Raw genomic sequence first — 18844 nt, 5'->3', positions numbered from 1 at the left:
ACCAGAAAAGTTTCTACACGCTGTGTTCCTTGTCCGAACGCCGCACTGTTTACTTAGGTAGTGAGCTGGCTGCTGTTCAAAAGGATACCCTTTTTGTGGAACGCTGCAGGTCTACTTTGACCCGAAGAAGAAGCATACCTCACGTGCCACTGAACCCCACAGAGTATTCGCAGGTTACGGCACGGCTCCTGCAATGGTCCTGAGCGGCAGGAGGCCAACACCTATCCACCGGAGGACTGTGCCTTGGGAAAGAAGGAGGGAAACCAGCAGGATCTCCGCCCCACTGCTTCACAGATGGTGCTGCCATCCATCTGCGTGGGCTGGGCGTGCTCATGCCATGCCTTCACTCCCACCAGTCCCACAGGTAGCGTGGTCAATGACACTTTGCCATTGCCAAGGAAGCTTTGGATCCCCAAAAGGACTAGGGCACTTGATGTGCTCCACTTCCACTTCAGGCGCAGAGCCGTAACCCTCCTGTAACCCTGCTCTGCTGTCGTCTCACTGAGGAGGCACGCAGCACCCCCCCCGTCTTCAGGCTCAAAGCTCCCTAAAGGTTGTCTTCCGATCACTCGCAGAAGTACCTTATGCTTAGCAGAACTGCATTGCTCACATCTCCTCAGGCCAAAAGTAGCATCAATCTTCACAAACCATCATCCTTCACCTGTTTCATCTGCGAGAAGTTCTCAGACACACTTGATACGCCTGCTGGGGGGAAACTGTTACCAGCAATCATCCTTACTGTAGCCATCTGGGACTTGAATTCAACTTCCACCTCCCCGTGATGAGGTCCTCACCCATACTTCTCGCTTTCTAGAAAAATGACCAAACTACCAGGGTAGGGGCTACTTAACAGCAGGGGATTTCCCCCCAAAATTAAATTTGTCATTAAGTTACTAGTGGCGATTGTCTTGGGAGAGAAAAAGAGCGTGCTCTTTTACAAAACTCTGTATTTTAGTTGTTAGGGGAACACATCTGCAGGAAGGGAGATTTGGGTTCCAGGCTGCAAACGTATAATTTATATTAAACATTTAAAAAAAAAAAAAAAGTTGAAATTACTATTAGCAGTAAAGTGGATGTTAGATGTATCCAGTTAGCACTGATAACAGAGCATTATTCTGCTCTTCCGGTACTAAAATCACACCCACTGAATTATAACCTGTGGCTGTAAAACCTGTAGCGGGGGAAACAACTGTGTGCTTGCACCCTCCACAGCAAGGAGTATTGACCTGTTCCACAGCAGGCAGAACAGTCCCACAGCTTGGCTGCTAAGATGCTACAGTGAAAAAAGTGGTTTTCAGTGCCCTCGGGCAAAGGAGGGAATATGCTGGGAGAAGGCAGCAGCCACTGAGCTGTAGGATACAAGGGGCATTTAAAGAGTTTGTTTCTGAAATGAAGAACTAAACTATGAGAGCTGTGAATCCCCAAATGAAGAAGGCACCCCTCGCAGCCCAGACAGAAGCAGCAAAAGGTGAGAACCACCACAGTAATAGCAAAAGTCATTCACAACAGTTTCTGATAAAGAGAATGGTAACGTTTTTCAAGGAGTGACACTTATTTTCCCAGCAGCTTCTGACCACTCTATATTCTTAGCTTTGTATTTTCTTATCATAAGTATTTATCAGGAAAAAAACCCAGGCTGTTCTTTCACTTTGGCTTCTGTTGGTTCATTAATCTCTGAAACAGTAATTTTTCCTGTGTTTTATTTCACAGTCTTGCATAACCTTGGAATTTCTGGTGATAAAACCGGTGATACTTGTTCTTCAGGTACTAAAACCACACCCCCTGAACTGTAATCTATGGCTGTAAAACCTGTAGGGCATGGAATCTGAGATGAGAAATGATCAAGCAAATTCCCACTGAAGTTCTCATTAAATTAGAGAAGGTGGGTTTTGCCCAGGCTGAAAGTGGATCTCAAGGACCATGGCCATTCCTGGGATTATAGCCCATGGTTATAGTTGCTCCAAAAGAGTTGCTATATTGATTTAGTAACACAGCCTAAAAAATGTTTATCTTTGTTTCGTGTTATCTTTGTAGAGCAGAGAGAGAGGAGCATCATAGCACACGGCATCGCGTCCACTGAAACGCTCTTTGCACCAGCTCGCAGAGCACCCCTGAGAATCGCTCTGAGTCAGCAGGTTCTGTAGTCACGAAGGCAGGGTAAGACGAGGGGTTTACACAGATCACAAAGCACACCGCAACTCCTACTCATCGCACAGCGTTTGGAGCGTTCTCAAGGAAGATGAGGATTAAATGGGCAAAGGCTTTTAAATATTCTCTCATGCGAAGGAATGGAATTAGGCCCACAAAAGTAATTTGCTTGGAATATTAACCTGGGAAATGGGAGATACGTTTGAACTCCCTTGTGGCGGAAGAGAAACTGAACTTGGGTCATTTACAACCTGATTACCCTAACCATGAGCAATTTCAAATAAAAAGAGAGAACTGGGAATTCTTCTCCAGCTGCGCTTGTCACAGGGCTTGATCTTATAATTGTGCTCTTAGGATATCTACAGGATGAGACAAGTAGGAATTAGGCCTAGGAATGAGAAAGGTAGACGAACAACTTAAATTTTAAATATAGAGAGTTCAAAAATATCTAATGTATATAGTATGCTACAAATTGACATGTATTTGTATAAAACTAAGAATGGCTTATGTAACATAGGAAATGCACAAAAATATATTACAATAACCTTATCTAAGGGTTACATTATGTGGCCTAGGTGCTTAGATGCTCAACACTGCATCTGGCCAGACGCCGTGTGAACTAACCCGCCTGGAGCTCCATCCTGCCATAGGCAGGCCGGCCACTGTAGCCAGGTATCTCACTGATTGCTTTCTCAGGCACCTGGACATTGCGTTACAGGACACAGACCAGATGTCCCTTTGGACAACCCCGCTCATTCCTTGCTGACTTCACTGGCAATACCTCAGCTGCCTAAAGACCTTGGCTATGTGCAGGATAGCGTGAGCAGCAGATATATCCCCTGAACCCCGCAATAAACAGAAGAAAGGAAACCCAAGATGTGTGAACTGAGGAAATTAGCGGGAACGCTGCAACATTTATAAATATAGTTCTTCATTACAGGCTGCTGTTTGAAGTTTCTAAAGCTGTGCAAACCCGAACTGATGGAAAATATTAGGAAGCAGGGAGAGGTAAAATGAAAATCTGAGCAATGATGTCCTCTCCTGCGTTATCAAAACAAGAGACTTTTTATGCCCGCCCCTTCTAAGGTGGATTTTTTTTGGTGGGGATTTTTTTCCGTAGCTCATGTCACGTGGCGGCAGCCACCAGTGAGAGAGAGGGACTGCAGGCCCGGGTTGTTCTGAACGTCAAGCTGTAATGGATGTCCACCACAGCCAACATCTGTCTGTCTGTCTGTCTGTCTCCTCGCTGGCTCCACTCAGCCGGCGGTAGGTCTCACCCCAAGTTCAGTTTGAAAACCAGGATAATTGTCGGTAGTGAAACCCTTGAGAATTTAAAAAAAGGCAAAATATAGTTTAAAAAAGAGCAATGAATGTTGATCAGCCGCGAAGCCAGGGAAGCCTGACCGCGAGCGGGACCAGGCCTCGCTGGGATCCCCAGGCGGGGGTCCCAAACGGCCGCTGGCCGGGGGTCCCACCGCCCGGGGACGTTCTCCCGCCGTTCCTCGGCGGCCGGGGCGGCCCCTCGGGGGCCGGGGCCGGGGCCGGTGGGGAGGGGAGAGGAGAGGAGGGCCGGGCCGGCCGCGGTGCCTCCCCGCTCCCGCCGCCGGCGGCGGCGGCGGCGGCGGCGGCGGGCGCCGCGTTGCCATGGCAACCGCGGCAGGCGGGGCACTACCCCGGAAGCGAACGCGCAGGGCCCGGCCCGGCTGGTCGCGTGCGCCGGCCCCGCCCCCTCGCCCTGGCCCTCGTCAGGCGGTCCGCGCGGGGTGACGTGTCGCGCGCGCGAGAAGCCGGAAGCGGCGGCCGTCAGGGCGGGGGGAGACGAAAGCCGCGACCGTTGCCGCCGCGGGCGCGCGCGAGTAGGCGCCCAGGGACCCTCCCCTCTCGCGCCGCCGTCCCGCCGCCCCCCCGCCGCCCCGCCATGGCTCTGCGGCGGCTCCTCATCGCCGCGGCGCTGGTGGCGGCCGCGCCCCCCCCCGCCGCTGCCTTCTACCTGCCGGGCCTGGCGCCCGTCAACTTCTGCGAGGCGGGCAAGGAGAAGCCGGAGTGCAAGGTGAGCGGGGCCCGCCGCCCTGAGGGGAGGCCTCAGCGCCGCCCGCGCCCCTGGGCGCGGCCTGAGTTTGATCGTTCTGCTGGCGGGGCTGTGCGTGGGGTTTGGGTTTTTCTTCTTTTTTTTTTTTTTTTTTTTCCCCGGAGGGTTTGTAGGTGCCTCGTTGTAACGCACCGAACGCCCCCGGGGGCTGTGGCTGCGGGGGCTCTGAGCCCGCGTCGGTCCCCGCTGTGGTCGCTGAGGGGACAGCGTCGGTGGCCCCTCGCAGGGAAGGAAAGGGCCGTCAGCTTATCTCGGGAGTTACGGTCAGGTTGCGGAAAAAGGAAGCCCCGGCCGCTTATCTCTCGGGCCCGTTTAAATACCTGTTGCGAAGCCGCAGAAAGTAAAGAGTCGCAGTGACAGGTCGTGCCGGGGGCGGGTGTGTGGTTCTTAGCAGCAGCGAGCGGCCGGTGGCCGCCAGCAGACAGAAAACCAAGGCAAGCTTTCCTTGCTGTGTCTTCCTGGCCGCAAGGATCTGAAATCTAGGGGCTTCTTGGCCCCGGAGTCTCAAATGAAGCTTAAATGCATTTTCGTGCCCGCATAAGTGACAAGGAAAGTTCACGTAACCAAATCACTTATTTGTAAGGATGTTGGCTGGTGGGGGGTCTGTACTTAAAAGAGTCTGTGCTCCTTTGGGTGAGCTTTAGAAGTCGTTTCCTGCTGCTCGGATGGAAATTACGCCAGGCTGCACCTTGAGACTTGAATGAAAAAGTTCAAGACCAAGAGCTTTTATGATCTCTTGTTTTATTGCTGTTAAAGGTGGCTGTCTCACACTTCCTGATCTCTCAGCTTCTGTATTACATGAAACGCTGATCCATGATTCTCCACAATAAGAGTCTATTTAAACTGTATGCTTTTGGTAAATACCTTGCATGGACTTTATCCGTTTGCTGTCATGAATCAGTAGAGCGGGTAATAAGCTGAACATGTAATGAAAGTGTAGTTGCTATAAATGTCTTTTCCCTTCTTTAAGTGTATTGTTCCATTCAGACCAGCCAAATCTGGCACCTAACACATAGGTGTGGATTTTTTCAGTCTTGCTTCCGCGCCGCTTCTGTTGTAGTAGTTAAACATTCTGTGGACATTCTTTTATAGGATCATAGAAATGGTGTTTGGAAGTGACCTCAGCAGGTCACAGAGTCCAACCTCATGCTTGAAGCAAGACTCTTGCCAACACTAGATCAGCTCAGTTCTACCTTTGTTTAAGCAAGCCTTGATAACATCCAAGCATGGAGCATCCACCACCTCCCTGGGTGACCTGTTACAGTGCTGCAGTACCCTCTTAAGGATTTTTTTTTTTCTTCAAGTACAAGCTAAGACTTTCAAGCCGCAGTTTGTAGGTTTTCACAAGATCCCTGAAAAATATTGCTATGTTTGAATTATTCCTGTTTTAAGCTAGGATTGTGGCAGAAAGATTTTTTTTTTTTTTTCCCAAAGTCAAGCCTGAGACACTGATGGTGTCATCTTTTTCAGATGTCTCTGTATTTTTTTTTTTCCTCATAGAATGTGTACAAAATGTTTGTCTCCTTATCCTGAGAACTTATCGTTTTGTAAATGTGAAGTGAGGTGCTTAAGTAATGTGAATCTTCCACCAGTGGCTAGCCGAACATTTTAGAATAACCTCCAGAGGTGTATTATTGCAAAAATCTCTTTATGAAATTAGGCATCTCTTATATTCCTCTACTTCGTGCCAGCCATTTATGTACTGAGTGAGACACAGGCATATGGAGAAGTCTAAATCACTCTTCACATCTAAGTCTCTCCATGTAGTCCACAACTGAATGTAGTCTGGTCTGTGGGGAGGAGAAACAATATGTGATCAGATAATGGTTCTATCATAATATTTACTTAAGTATGTAAAACTAAGCTTCCCTGGACAACCTTAACTTTTTACGTGTTCTTGCTGAGTTCTTACAATTGTCACTGTTGATTATGATGTCAGTAATAATGCTGAGTTTTCCTCTGCCTTGAGGATTTGGATCTACAGATCAGATCTCTAAATGGTACTATTTGTCTGTTATAATCTCTATGGCTCCCCTGTCCTCTGTTGGTGAGGTAGCGTGGGATGGGATGGTGTTAGTGGGGCATGTGGCTAGCAGCACAAGAATGATGGAGCTCATGACTTTCCCCCTTCCTCCAAGCTGTCTACTAAACTGCTTGGGCAAACTCAGCTTGGCTGCTTTTCCCGTTTTGGTTGGAATATCATCAGAAATGGAATGCGATCTGCACAGACTTAAATAGTAGCTCTTGCCTGAACATTAAAAATCCTTACTCAGTTTAAAAAAATACTGATGGCTCCAAAGGGGACTTGCCATTGTATGGGAAATTATTTTTCAAAGATGCTGATCTGCAGTAACACACACGCTTCTTACAGAAAACTGAAGCATTCAAGTAAATCTCCTCCTCCAATGCAAAATAGCTAATCTAAGGCCGTGGTTCTGTGACGAGCTGAGGCAGTCTAATTCCTCACTGCTGGAAGTGAAAGATTTCATTCCTGTCTTCCTCGGGGCAATGTGTTCCTGTCCTCTGCATCATCCCAGCTGTGTTACTTGTTAAATCCTTTTTTGAGCTTATTAACATGGCAGGAAACTATCCAACTTTTTGCCAGACTAGTTTTTTGCTGTGTTAGTGAGTTGAAGCAGCTTACAGAATTATCACAAGCATGCTTTACCCAGAGGTAAGCAGCAGGTCTGCATGGCTTAACGCAGAGGCAAGAGGAGCAGTAAAGTGTCTTCACTTAATGAGTCAATTTAACAGCTCACAGCTGTCTACCGCTTGCGGAACTGCATCCTGACTTGCACATGGACAACTACAGTATATCAGTAAAGCATAGCACCTGACTGAAGTATCTGAGCTACAGATACATGTGAACAGCTCCATCTTCCCGCCCCCCCCCCCCCCCCCTTCAGAATGTCTTGGTTTGGCTAAACTTGAGTGACTTTTCATAGGGAGGAAAAGCTTTCCTGTTGATTCCTGGTGAGAAAATAGATGGCTTGCTGTTGAAAGGGGGAGGTCTTGTTCCTGAAAGCACTCACCTTCCTTTTGCTGTCTCCAGCTCCTGTCTGATTGCACAGTAAGACAGTTCAACTTGCTAATGCTGCTAAAAATGGCTCTTCAAAAATTTTTTGGGGTAAGTCTTTTGCTGTTTTAGCCGGTTGAATTGGTTTACTGTGCAAGCAGGTAACTGCCAAAACCAGTGTAAGGTAAACAGTTGAAATGTATTGGGACTGTGGGACTAGAATAAGGGAAGGGATTTTGAGACTAAGAGGGAAGAGTGAGAGACCTCTCCCTTTCCGTAGCAGCAGGCTACCCCATCTGTAATTAATGTGTATAGACCAAAGTAGTCTGAAACCACAGCACACTGAATTTCAGGTTCTTACTCAAGAGTTGCTATAGTTATTGATAAACTTCTATAAGAAGGTATATATGGATATCCTTGCCTTCTCTTTGGAAAGAGCTTCTGTTCCAACTTAAAATTGTGTATCAGTCTGAATACATTGCTTAAATCCTCACGGTTCAGTTTTCAGTTGGCATTGATAAAATTTTTGAGCAGCTTAATTACAGGGAGAAATACTGATCTACCTGTACTATCATTTGTGTTTTTTTAAGCCTTTTATTACACAAAAGTTGTGGTGATGACTAATGTGGCTCTAACTTGTTACCTTAAACTAAAACACTGGCAACTGTGGTAAATGTATTATTATTGCGCGTGATTTCTTGCTATCTTGTAGTCTGAATGATTATGTTAGCCTTAAAGTGGTTTTGTCATGTGGTCGCTGTTTTTGTGATGGTTAGATAGTGTTTTACTTATGCTCTCAGCAGATACAGTTCATTACACAAGATTGTACACTTCAAGATGTATAACTACACAAATCTTACATTTTCAGCTTTCCTCTACCTTATTCACACAAATCTATTTATATATATCTATCAGAATTGAAGAAGTGCTGTAATATAACTGCTGATTATCTCCATTCTTTCAGTCTGGAATCGAGCTGTTTGTGAACAGGCTTGACTCTGTAGAGTCTGTCCTTCCCTATGAATATACTGCGTAAGTATATTATACTGTTTATGTCATTCTAGTTGTCAGCTTTTCCAAAAAGATTAATTTAATTTATCTTGAAATATTATCCGCATCTTGCTACAGCAGTTTGCCAGTGAGGGATGTCTATTTATTTTGCTAACGTAACTTTACAAATATAGAATTTTCAACAAGCAGACAGATGCACGCATTGCTTCCTTCTTCTCGGTTGCATTCGCTTATACTTCAGAAGTAGTGCGTGGATTCATAGGCCCTCGTATAGGTAGAATCACTGCTTTAGAGTAACTTAAGGTTAAAGTTGTGTGTGTGTGTGTGTGTGTGTGTTTGTGTGTGTAATATTTACTCTTCTTCATTAGTTGTCATTTTAGAGATCAAAGTATTACTGCTGTCTTTAGTAGCCTATAGCCCGATGAGTTAAAGTGGTAATGAGGTGTGAACTTCCCATCAATTATCTTAATGAGGTGTTAAATGTTTTCTTGGTACACATCATAGGAGCCCACAAAATGTATCAGTGCCTGGTACAACTATGTAAAGTTGTTCCTCCAAAGAATGTTTTCACTGTTAATATCGAAGAGGTTAAACACTAAGTTATGTCTACACTTTAATGAACACAAATGTGATATACTTGAAATTAGGCTGCAAAAACTTGGAGGATGTGCTATTAAATGTGTTGGTGAATAAAACTGCAATAACCTGTTTATTTAATAGTGCTTGTTGTAAAGGACCTGTCTGTATGTGTGTGTGTATTTTTCTTTGTTTTGTTTTTTTTGTTGTTAGTTTTTTTTCTTTTATTATCCTCCCCACCACCACGCCCCCCGCATCTGGCCTGCATGCTTTTCTCTCTGAGCTGTCATGAAACTCTATGTGAAGGTTTAATTCTTGGCTAAAATTCCTGTTCAAATAGGAAACCTGTAATTACTTAGGGAAGCTTTTATGTTACCGTGTTTAATATCAACTGAGTTCTGAAATAGCTGATGAAGAGATTTGATTGTTGGTTTTATTTTGTTTTTTTCAAAACAGGACTGTGATTTTCACGCTTTGCAGGTTCAAGGAAGAAACTGTTGTCTAGAAGGAAAGCTGTATAGTTTCTTTACTTGTGATGAAGGTGTTGATTTGGGAGCACTGTTTGAGGTCTAATATTTGCAGCTGAGAATATTTTATTAAATTCCGTATCTTTTCTCTAATTCAGGTTTGATTTTTGTCAAGCAGAAGGAAAGAAGCGTCCCTCTGAAAACCTTGGCCAAGTGTTGTTTGGAGAGAGGATAGAACCGTCTCCTTACAGGGTTTGTTTTCCGACAAGGGGTTTTGGTAATATGTATCTTCAAATGTAACCAAAGGAGATCAGAATCTTGAAGATCCTCTTCACAAGGACTTTATCTCAAAGAGCTTCAAAATCTGAAATTCCACATAATAGAAATCTGTCAATTTAACCTAATTGTAACTAGGCACTTTGCATCATGAAGCTGTAGCCTGAAGTGCTGTGGAGGTTGTCTTCTCTCTTTGGAACCTGCCAAAACTTGATTCTTGCTCCTCAGCTGTCCCCTTGTTAGAGGCAATTGAGTACTCTTATTTCTTGGAACCAGATCTGAAAATACTGTGGCTGTAAAATGGAAGAATTAGAAATGGTGTTAGCCAGCTTGTCTTTTCTGGTGACTGAAGCTCTCGTCTTCTCCCCTACCTGCAGTAGGAGAGAAAGTTACCGATTGAATCTGTCTGGGACAGCATTGCTGCTGTGAGGTCAAATGACTTGTCTGGTAAATCATTGCAGAAAACTGGTTTTGATTAGTAACAAGGAGCTCTTAGTGCAGAGCTCCTACAATGAGTGTAGGAGGGGTCTGTAGCCCACACCAATATAAAAAACCTCCTCTGAAGGGTTAATATACACAGTCTTGGTAATTTGTTAGGTGTTTTTATTATTATTATAAGTATAGGGGATTATAAATCGTAGAATCATAGAATGCTTTGGGATGGAAGGGACCCTTAAAGGTCATCTAGTCCATCCCCCCTGCAATTGGCAAGGACATCTACAACTAGAGCAGGTTGCTCAGAGCCCCATCCAGCCTGGCGTTGAATCTTTCCAAGGTTGGGGCATCTACCACCTCTCTGGGCAACCCGTTCCAGTATTTCACCACCCTCATTGTAAAAAAATTTCCTCCTTATATCCAATCTCAATCTACCCTCAAATGTATAGGGGAAACTTGTTACCCCTCAAAATGCATAGGGGAAACTTGTTAAATACTGAAATGACACAAACTTTGTTACAACCTTTTTGCTAATAGATCTTTCATTTTTCTTAGTTCACATTCAAGAATAAGGAGACATGTAAATCTGTTTGTACAAAAACGTATGACACCTCAAAGCCAGAGGATAAACAGAAATTAGACTTTTTGAAAAAAAGTATGCTACTGAATTATCAACATCATTGGTAAGTTGATGCTAAAATTCATAGACTGGTTAGTCTAGTATGTTGGTGATAATTTAGTTTATCTTTGTATTTGCAAGTTAATACGGATTGAACATTAGGTATTTGCACTGAATCTATTACCCTTCTGTTCTTGCAAAAGATGTTATATTGTTTGTTGTCTTCGTAAAAAAATTTAGTTCACTTGAAGGATAAGCACCAGGTCTAATGGAAATGAGCCTGTTTTCAAACATAAAGCTTTGTGTAGTTTTTGTGCCGCCTCTGTGCTTACTGTAAAATACTGCTATTTCTTTGCACCTGTAAATGTTAATCCTGCCCTAGCTTGAGAAGAGTCTTAAGGAACCTTTATTCTATTGCTGTATTGTCTTTGTTTTCCTTGTGAGACTTTGCACTTCTAGTATTTGTTTTTTTGCTAGGCCCACTGCCCTAAAACTTTAGAACCAGTGGCATGAAGAATCCCTGTTTATGTTTGTTATGGTAATGATAGTACCCCTCAGGCACAGCTTTACAAAGTGGAAGTGGCTGGATTTTGTGATGAATGATGCATTGGTCCAGGAATATGGTCCAGGGGTATGTTGTACAGGGATCAGCAAGGTAGCATAAGTGAGGATTTAATAGAGGTTTATTATCCAGCTTCAATTTATCATAAAATTCCTGGAGAACGCGGATGGTGCAAAGTACTTTTAAGGTTTTAAAAGCCACTTAATAAGATTAGCACTTGACATACTGATTTGAACTCAACAGCTATACTGATATCTTGGCTGACAATGTTCTTCACCAGATGTTCTTGAGAGGCATATAAGAACACTGTTGTACAGCGTATTTGCCCCACACATATAATCTCTTCAAGTCATTCTAAATTTGAAGATTAACTGTGAAAAATGATTCGCTGCTTAAACTATCAATTTGTTCCAGCATTGCTGCTTGAAGGCAGCTCAGTATATCTTTGCTGTAGAAGATGCAAGGGAAGGCCTTTATCCCAACCAAACTCTTTAGCAGTAGGTTAGTGCTTCACCTGGTTTTGATTATGAAATGAAAATACTAACAAAAGCAAGAGCTCTCTCTAGCATATATTATGGAGGTAAATTCCAAATATGGTCCAAGCGTAATGAATCTGCATCTGGAATAGCTTCTAATCAGCGACTTAATTCTGCCCCATAGTAGCACGGTGAAACGAGTAGGATTTGGTTGGTGCTGCTGCTGTTTGCAACTCTGTGATAGTCTTTGGAATCTCCCGAGAACCTGGAAACTGTGTTTTTGGAGGGCCTGTCATCACCTCTTCCACTGTGTCAGTACCAGCCATGACCATTGCTACTTATTTCTGTCTGGGAGCTAATGGTAGGGATGATGTAGATCTCCTTATGGTTTGTGAACAAAGGCACCACATACCACTCTTTTTACCCCCATCTATTGATGTGCTTTAAAAAATAGTGCTACTTCAGAGACTGTTACAATACACAACGAACTAAATAATGCTTCATTGTTTTCTGAAGTCATAATTCCTGTGCTTTATTAGGTATTAAAAAGTACCTGATGAGGTATTATCGGGTATGAGGTGGTTAGCATTAATAGCCTAGTGGTTGTAATTATGAGACATTTCATTGTAAAGGCGATTCAGTACCTTCATATGTTTTACAAAAACACGTGTTGATAAGTTTCAGTGGGATGTCCTTTTTTTGGTCTAGTGATGCACAAAAAGTGGCAGTTGTCTCGTGTCTTCACGTGTGAAGTTTATTAATAGACCTTTAAAAACATACCCTGAAGCAACCGATGTTGCCCTAAGGGCAGCTACTGAATTTTAAGTTGTCTTTGAATGACTTTATTTTGGGATTTATCTTTCAGCTAGTTAAAACACTTCATAACATAAAGAAACAGGTTTGAGGTTTTTTAGTAGTTCTTTTTACAAAGGGACAGGTGACCATGTTCGGTATCTTTCTCTATGTTTAAAAGTATATTTTGGTTTTTGACATTTGTACTGTTTGTAGCATGTTGGATACTGTTTGTATCTTATTGTCTTATGATTTTCCACAACTCCTCATGGGGGTGTGGCATTCCTCTACAAATTTTTCATTGAAACTGAACTATAAACCTACTGGGCTAAGGACTTCTAGGTAATATGAATATAAATCTTGTGAGACAATAATGTAAAGGCAGCAGGTAAACAATAGAGGGAGGCTTGAAAGTGATTACTTTCCCAAACGTGGCTTATAATTTTTTTCTCATGTAAACCATCTAGTTAAAACATTCCATACTCTCAGGGAACTGCAGCTGAGGTCAATGGTCAGGAATTAACTTAAATAGCAAAAAATACCCCAACAAACTTGCATGTTAGCTTTAATACAAAATAAAAGTTTAGAGAGTGCCATGAAAAGCATATTTTGCGATGGAAGAGCAATAAGGAAGCTGGAGAATTAATAATACGTATGGGTGTATAGGCAAAATTTTTTTATTTTGTGTTTTGTTTTAAACTTGAAATTACCAAGTTCATTTTAGCTGATTTAGTGGATACTTTTGGCCGTTTTTAAAAGACAAAATAATGAAACGTTAAATTGTTAGGACTTTGGAGTGGTAGAGTTTTTTATATATTGGGCTATATTTGTAAGGGGACTTCAGAAACCAGTCCAGTGAATAGAATGTTTTGGTGGTCACAGAGTAAGCGTCCTATTTCCAAGCCACTTTCTGAAGAAACAGACTGATTTTTTTTTTTAAATGTATTGTTTTTCTAAAAAAGATAAAGTTTCAGTTGAATAGCTAGATGCTTGTATCTCATTTGGAAATTGTATTGGCAATCAGTGCAATTCCATGGGTTAAAATCTGAAAGAAGTATTATTCTTGTAGTTAATCTTCCAATAAGGAATGTAGCAAAGATAGATTAATATTAATCTGGTTTTGTTTCCATTATACTGTGTATTTTGAAAGATTGTGAAATGTCACTGTGCCACTTACAGGATTGTGGACAACATGCCTGTGACCTGGTGTTATGATGTTGAAGATGGCCAGAGGTTCTGCAATCCTGGTTTTCCTATTGGCTGTTATATTACAGAAGATGGCCGTCCAAAAGATGCCTGTGTTATTAATGTATGTTTAAGCAATTATTTTTTTTTAATATCCCCTTTTTGCTAATTTAAAGACTGGCATTTCTCCTATGTCCTGTTTCTATGGTGAGTCCTCACTCTCTTAAGAACCCTTGTTGTCTAAAACTAGATGAGTGTTTTGGTATCTCTGCAAGTATCACAATTTGTAAGCCTCATCTAAGCCTAAGAACTTTGTGTCTTCTGCCGCATAATGCAGAAGGGCTGTAAAAGATACAGGGAAGCAATGAATGTGCATAGCGTTTAGTACCTGTAAAGGGTGAAGGAGGACAAAAACATGTCATCCTTCATTGCCTAGGAAGTCTAAACATTCAAAGGCTTGGACTTTACATTTTTGTGGGATAGAAATGTTTTCATGGAAGCAGGTTTGCATAGACATGTTTGTACTTCTGCATGGAAATTAATACTTCTTGAAGGATTGCTTTCGCTAAAACTGTGTGGGCCAATGGAAGAAGGCAGAATATAAGATTTCTGAGTGAACAAAGTTTCTCCGGTGAGAGACAGATCTATCATTAACTCGTGGAGGTCCAGATAAATGCCCTGAAAGTATTATGGAGATAAGAATGCAATAGAAAATGCAGGATGTCTTTAGATTATCACAGACCTCTTCTGTGGAGAGGTCACTGAGAACCTGGAATAGGTTTTTGGTTTTACCGAAATTGTTGGTTTTACTTAATGGATCTTACGAAAGACGACAGTTTCTGCAGTTTCTAATTTTGTTTCCTTTCCTCCATAATGAATTGGTTTCAGAGGCTCCATATGAATGGACACTGGAAACACATTTATGATCAAATATGTAATCTGGCAGTATTCTTTTAATCTTGTTTAAATACTTGTTTTTAATAGAAGGAAAATAACCTTTGAAGGCATAACTGAAGGACTGTAGAAGAACACTTTGTTTATATAACTATCCTTATAATTAGGGTGCTTTGTAGAAAGGAGTGTGGATAGAACCCTGAAGAAGTACTAATCGAACTTCAGTAGACATAATGCTTGTGATTTAACAACCTCTTTAACTGACTAAATTCCAAGCTGTTGTTTCCCTTCACCTGAGATTTGTATTCAGCATTCTTGGCTGCTGCTTGTAGTTCATCCGTGTGCGTCTTTGGTTTCAAATGTCACGGTGGTTCTGTCACAGAGAGCAATTATTTGCATTGTTTGTCTTGGGAGGTTCTGTTTAATCTATGAAAAATATGTATGTTGTTTTAAAATAGCTGATGTTTATGAAATGCTTCTGATATGAAAGTTGTCACATAGTTATTTATTCAGTTTGTTACTTCAATTAAATAAAATGGGACATCTTCAGTTACTGAAATATTTTAATAAATATATTTACAAATTTCATATTTAAATACGTTTTTCTACTTTTCAGCTGTAGTCGACAGTTCTTAGCATTAACTTTTCTAGTTTGTCTTTTTAATGCAAGGCTTTAATGCAGAGACTCTCCTGATCTTTGTATTCCCAGAATCCCGCATTCATCTTGTAGGAGAACTTCTTGACAGAAAAACTGTACACAGTCTAAAATTTTGTTATGTAAGCTTCTGCCTAAGGCTTTTAAATGTCTTTATGTTTTTGATTATTTAATACCATCTTTTATCATTGCAGTCAGAATTTCGTGAAAAAGATACTTTTTATATCTTCAACCATGTTGACATAAAAATATATTACCATGTTGTGGAAAATGAAGCTCTGGGAGCAAGACTAGTTGCTGCTAAACTTGAACCAAAAAGGTTAGTACGCGGGAATAACTTGTCATCAAACAGTGGTCCATCCTAAGATACTTGCTTTGATTTGGGGACCTGTTGCTAGTCAGAAATGTTTTCAGATGTGACCTGTAGATTAGCTTTCCTGTTGATTGATGTAGTCTAATATAGGACAGTCTAACAAAATTTTGTTCTGAATTCGATAGATCTTTGTGCACTATTTCCTATTTGGGCCAAAAAAAAGATAAAATAAAACCTGGAAGTGGTATCTGTTCAGTGAAGCAACCCTCATTTCCTTACTGGGGAACATTTTGTCTTGTGACGGAATAGGCCACGAGTGCCTCAGGCAGGAGTAATCAGAGTGCAACATTTGATGTCTTCAGCAATCAGGATTTGAATGGAATGGTTTCGCAAATATACTTGTCAGTTGTTCTGGTGTCTGTGTGGCTTTTGTACAACTGATGTCTCGTTTATTATTTCTTAGCATCTTCTCTTTCCTTTCTTTTGTATTCTTGGTATAACTGAGCTTGTTGCATTGTTGGTCCAGCATCATGATGAAAGTATTTTTTTCTGACAGAAGTTAGTAATTCTGTTGTTGTAACTTTTTGAGTGTTTTGGAGGTTCTTAGCAGTACTCAGACTAATTTTTGGTGCTCAGCTTTAGAGACTGTGCTCTCTATAGTTTTCTTTTTAGAAGAGACAACTATTGTTTAAAAAGTTCAATTATCAAAAAGGCCTGTGCTTATGATACATTTCTCATGAGTTCTGAAATTTATGAGGCATTAAGAACAATTTTTATATTTAAGAGAAGAATGCTGGATGAAACTGATGCTTGTGTAAGATGAGTGAATTCTTTCTTAAGGGTGTTGTCATTGAAGCAGCTTTCATTCTGTGTTTTTTCTTCCTGCAGTTACAAGCATACTCATCCAGACAACCCTGATTGCTCAGGGGTACCTATGGATATAAGTAATAAGGCTAACGGAGAAGTCAAAATTGCTTACACATATTCAGTTTCTTTTGAAGTGAGTACTAAGCTTTCTGTAGTAGTTACCTCTTAAGATCCTGCATTAATACTCTGAATTATAAAGATGGACAACTAAAATTATCTCAGAATAGTAGATCTGTGGTTTTAAAACTTTATTTGATCTGGAGTGTCAGAGATGGCTTCGGATTTAACCACACACTTTACAGTTTTGCATACCACCCCACACACACACTGAATGTGAAATGCGTATGTGTTTTCTAAAATAATCACACTTTCCATGTTTACCTAGTTGTCTGGTAGATTATTTTTCAATCCAAGCTCTAAGTCTGACAAATTGTGTGTTTCAGCAAGTTAGTGTCGTGGGTAGGTTGAAGCTGACCATTTTCTACTCTTCTGCTGCAAAAGCTCTTTTCTTCAAGGTCTTCTTCCCATGGAAATTTGCAAAAGAGTAGGAAGCTGGTATTTTGTTCCGCTACTCTTTATTTAAAGACAGAGGAGCAGTATATCAGGCAACTGTAGGGAGCAGTGATATTTGAATACATATCATTCTGGTGACAAGGAAGAGATTTTTTTTTTTAATGGAGTTTGATGGACAAACTGTTTCCCAGAGTTTCCCCCTCTTTCCAAACTGTTTCACTATTAGTTTAAGACCTCAAAATGCAAATGACTTGCTAAAAAGAGTGCAGATTATAACTAACTGGATTTTTTGACTCCCTATGTATGTATTGAAGGGGTAGCTCACACACAGCTGTTCATATTTTGAACCTTAACAATTCTGTGATTCTTCTGGATATGAAGGAGTCTACACCTTCCTTTTTTTTTTTTTTGGTCATTATAGACTTTAATCAGAATCTTGGCAATTAATATATTAAAAAATAGCAATAGGGCAATTTTTAATTTTTAACCTTTTTCTTGTTCTGATTGCAAGGCCAGTGGTGTCTTTCAAAATGACAGGCCATTGTCATATTAAGGCTGTTCATATATACATATCATAATTCTAAGTTTATAGCCTGCTGCAGGATTCAGTTCAACTGTGGAGAAATGGAGACTGGAGAGTTGATCTTTAAAGTTAGTTGTGGGGTAGCGCTGAGTTAGGGCGTGGGATCCACTGCCACTGTCATAAGAAGTACACAGTAAAGCACTGCTCTTATAATATCATTATATCACCACACTGTCTCAGGCATGAACCCCTTTTGTCTCTTATAAGCTGTTATAGCAGTGTTTGAAGAATTACCATGATCATTCTTTACTCTAGTAATGTACTGGATTACACGGTAGAGTTCAAAATACTGTAAATAGTATAAGAAAACTATTCAGAAGGGGCTATATTATGTATGATTAAGAATTATATTTTGAGAAATTAAATCAGTGACGATGCTGAAATTAATTTGTATACTGAAAAGCAAGTACTTCTGGAAACCTGTGAGAAGTTAGTATTTAAGAGAGACCTTAGCTTCATGCTGTTATATTGTTTATCTTAAAAAAAAAAAAAAAAAAAATTACATGTTCGGCTGTGTGCGCATTACTGTCCTGTGCACAATGTTACATCACTTGGAGGTCGTTTTCTGAAATTCCATCAGGTTGGCAGATCAGGTCATCTCGGGAAGACAGAAAAAAGGCAGTGTAGGTAGGGGGAAAAATGTGATTCTGTCCTAGAATTGTTGATACTGGTTTAGAAACTTGTTGCTTGCATTGAGACCTAGTTTTATTACCTCAGTGAACTAGACATTTGATCTTGGCTAAATTTTTCAACCCACTGTTTTTTATATTTTCAAAAACTGGCTTTACTGGAAAGCACTCTTGCTCTTGTATGTTATAAATTACTAAAATAACATCCTGTCAGAAAAACACCTAGCTATTTTTATTAATTGATACTAGTATTTATGGTTTGTTTAATAGCAATCTTCAAGTTGATCAGGGCTGTTTACTCCTTTTTTCCTGTTTACTCTGCAAAATAAAGCAAAGAAATGCTCTTTTTGAAGTGTTTCTGATCAATGACTGTTCAGTCTGAATAAGTATAATCAGCTGAAATGCATGAAGGAATAATTTGTTTCCTTCTACTAACAATGTAAGTTTTGTAGTATTGTCTCCCCACTTGTCTTGCGGTATAATCTGAATGTAATTGGATTGGTAGTTGGTACTGAAACAAGGTTGTATCAAAGCAAAGGATAATTTGGACAGAGCACTATGTAAATGCTGGAGACTATATAGCAGAGCTTAATTTCGCAGTGTCTGTGTGGTCCTGACTTACATATGCTAAAAAGTGCATATTCTTTGTTATTCTGCTTGTCGTTTGAGTTCCAGATGAATTAATGTAATTCTTGAAGGGAGGAAGCACAATTAAATTATTTTGATATGCCTTTATGT

General features: G+C 41.0%; 1 protein-coding gene across 1 annotated transcript in view; it reads left to right on the top strand.

Moving 5' to 3' along the window:
• Window positions 1-3892: 3892 nt before the first annotated feature.
• The window catches only part of TM9SF2 (transmembrane 9 superfamily member 2), a 29213-nt gene continuing 14261 nt past the window's right edge, over window positions 3893-18844 (top strand). The window contains exons 1-7 of the mRNA XM_087758288.1: window positions 3893-4198; window positions 8218-8285; window positions 9466-9559; window positions 10574-10701; window positions 13647-13776; window positions 15396-15520; window positions 16403-16514. Coding sequence (XP_087614414.1) covers window positions 4067-4198; window positions 8218-8285; window positions 9466-9559; window positions 10574-10701; window positions 13647-13776; window positions 15396-15520; window positions 16403-16514 — 789 coding nt within the window. The 5' untranslated portion in view covers window positions 3893-4066. The remainder of the gene's footprint in view (window positions 4199-8217; window positions 8286-9465; window positions 9560-10573; window positions 10702-13646; window positions 13777-15395; window positions 15521-16402; window positions 16515-18844) is intronic.

Source organism: Nipponia nippon, unplaced genomic scaffold (genome assembly GCF_047370975.1).
Source record: "Nipponia nippon isolate SJK-2023a ecotype South Korea unplaced genomic scaffold, ASM4737097v1 scaffold_2, whole genome shotgun sequence".
Lineage (NCBI taxonomy): Eukaryota > Metazoa > Chordata > Aves > Pelecaniformes > Threskiornithidae > Nipponia > Nipponia nippon.
Note: the sequence above shows the minus strand (reverse complement) of the source record. Positions and strands in the feature narration are given on the sequence as shown.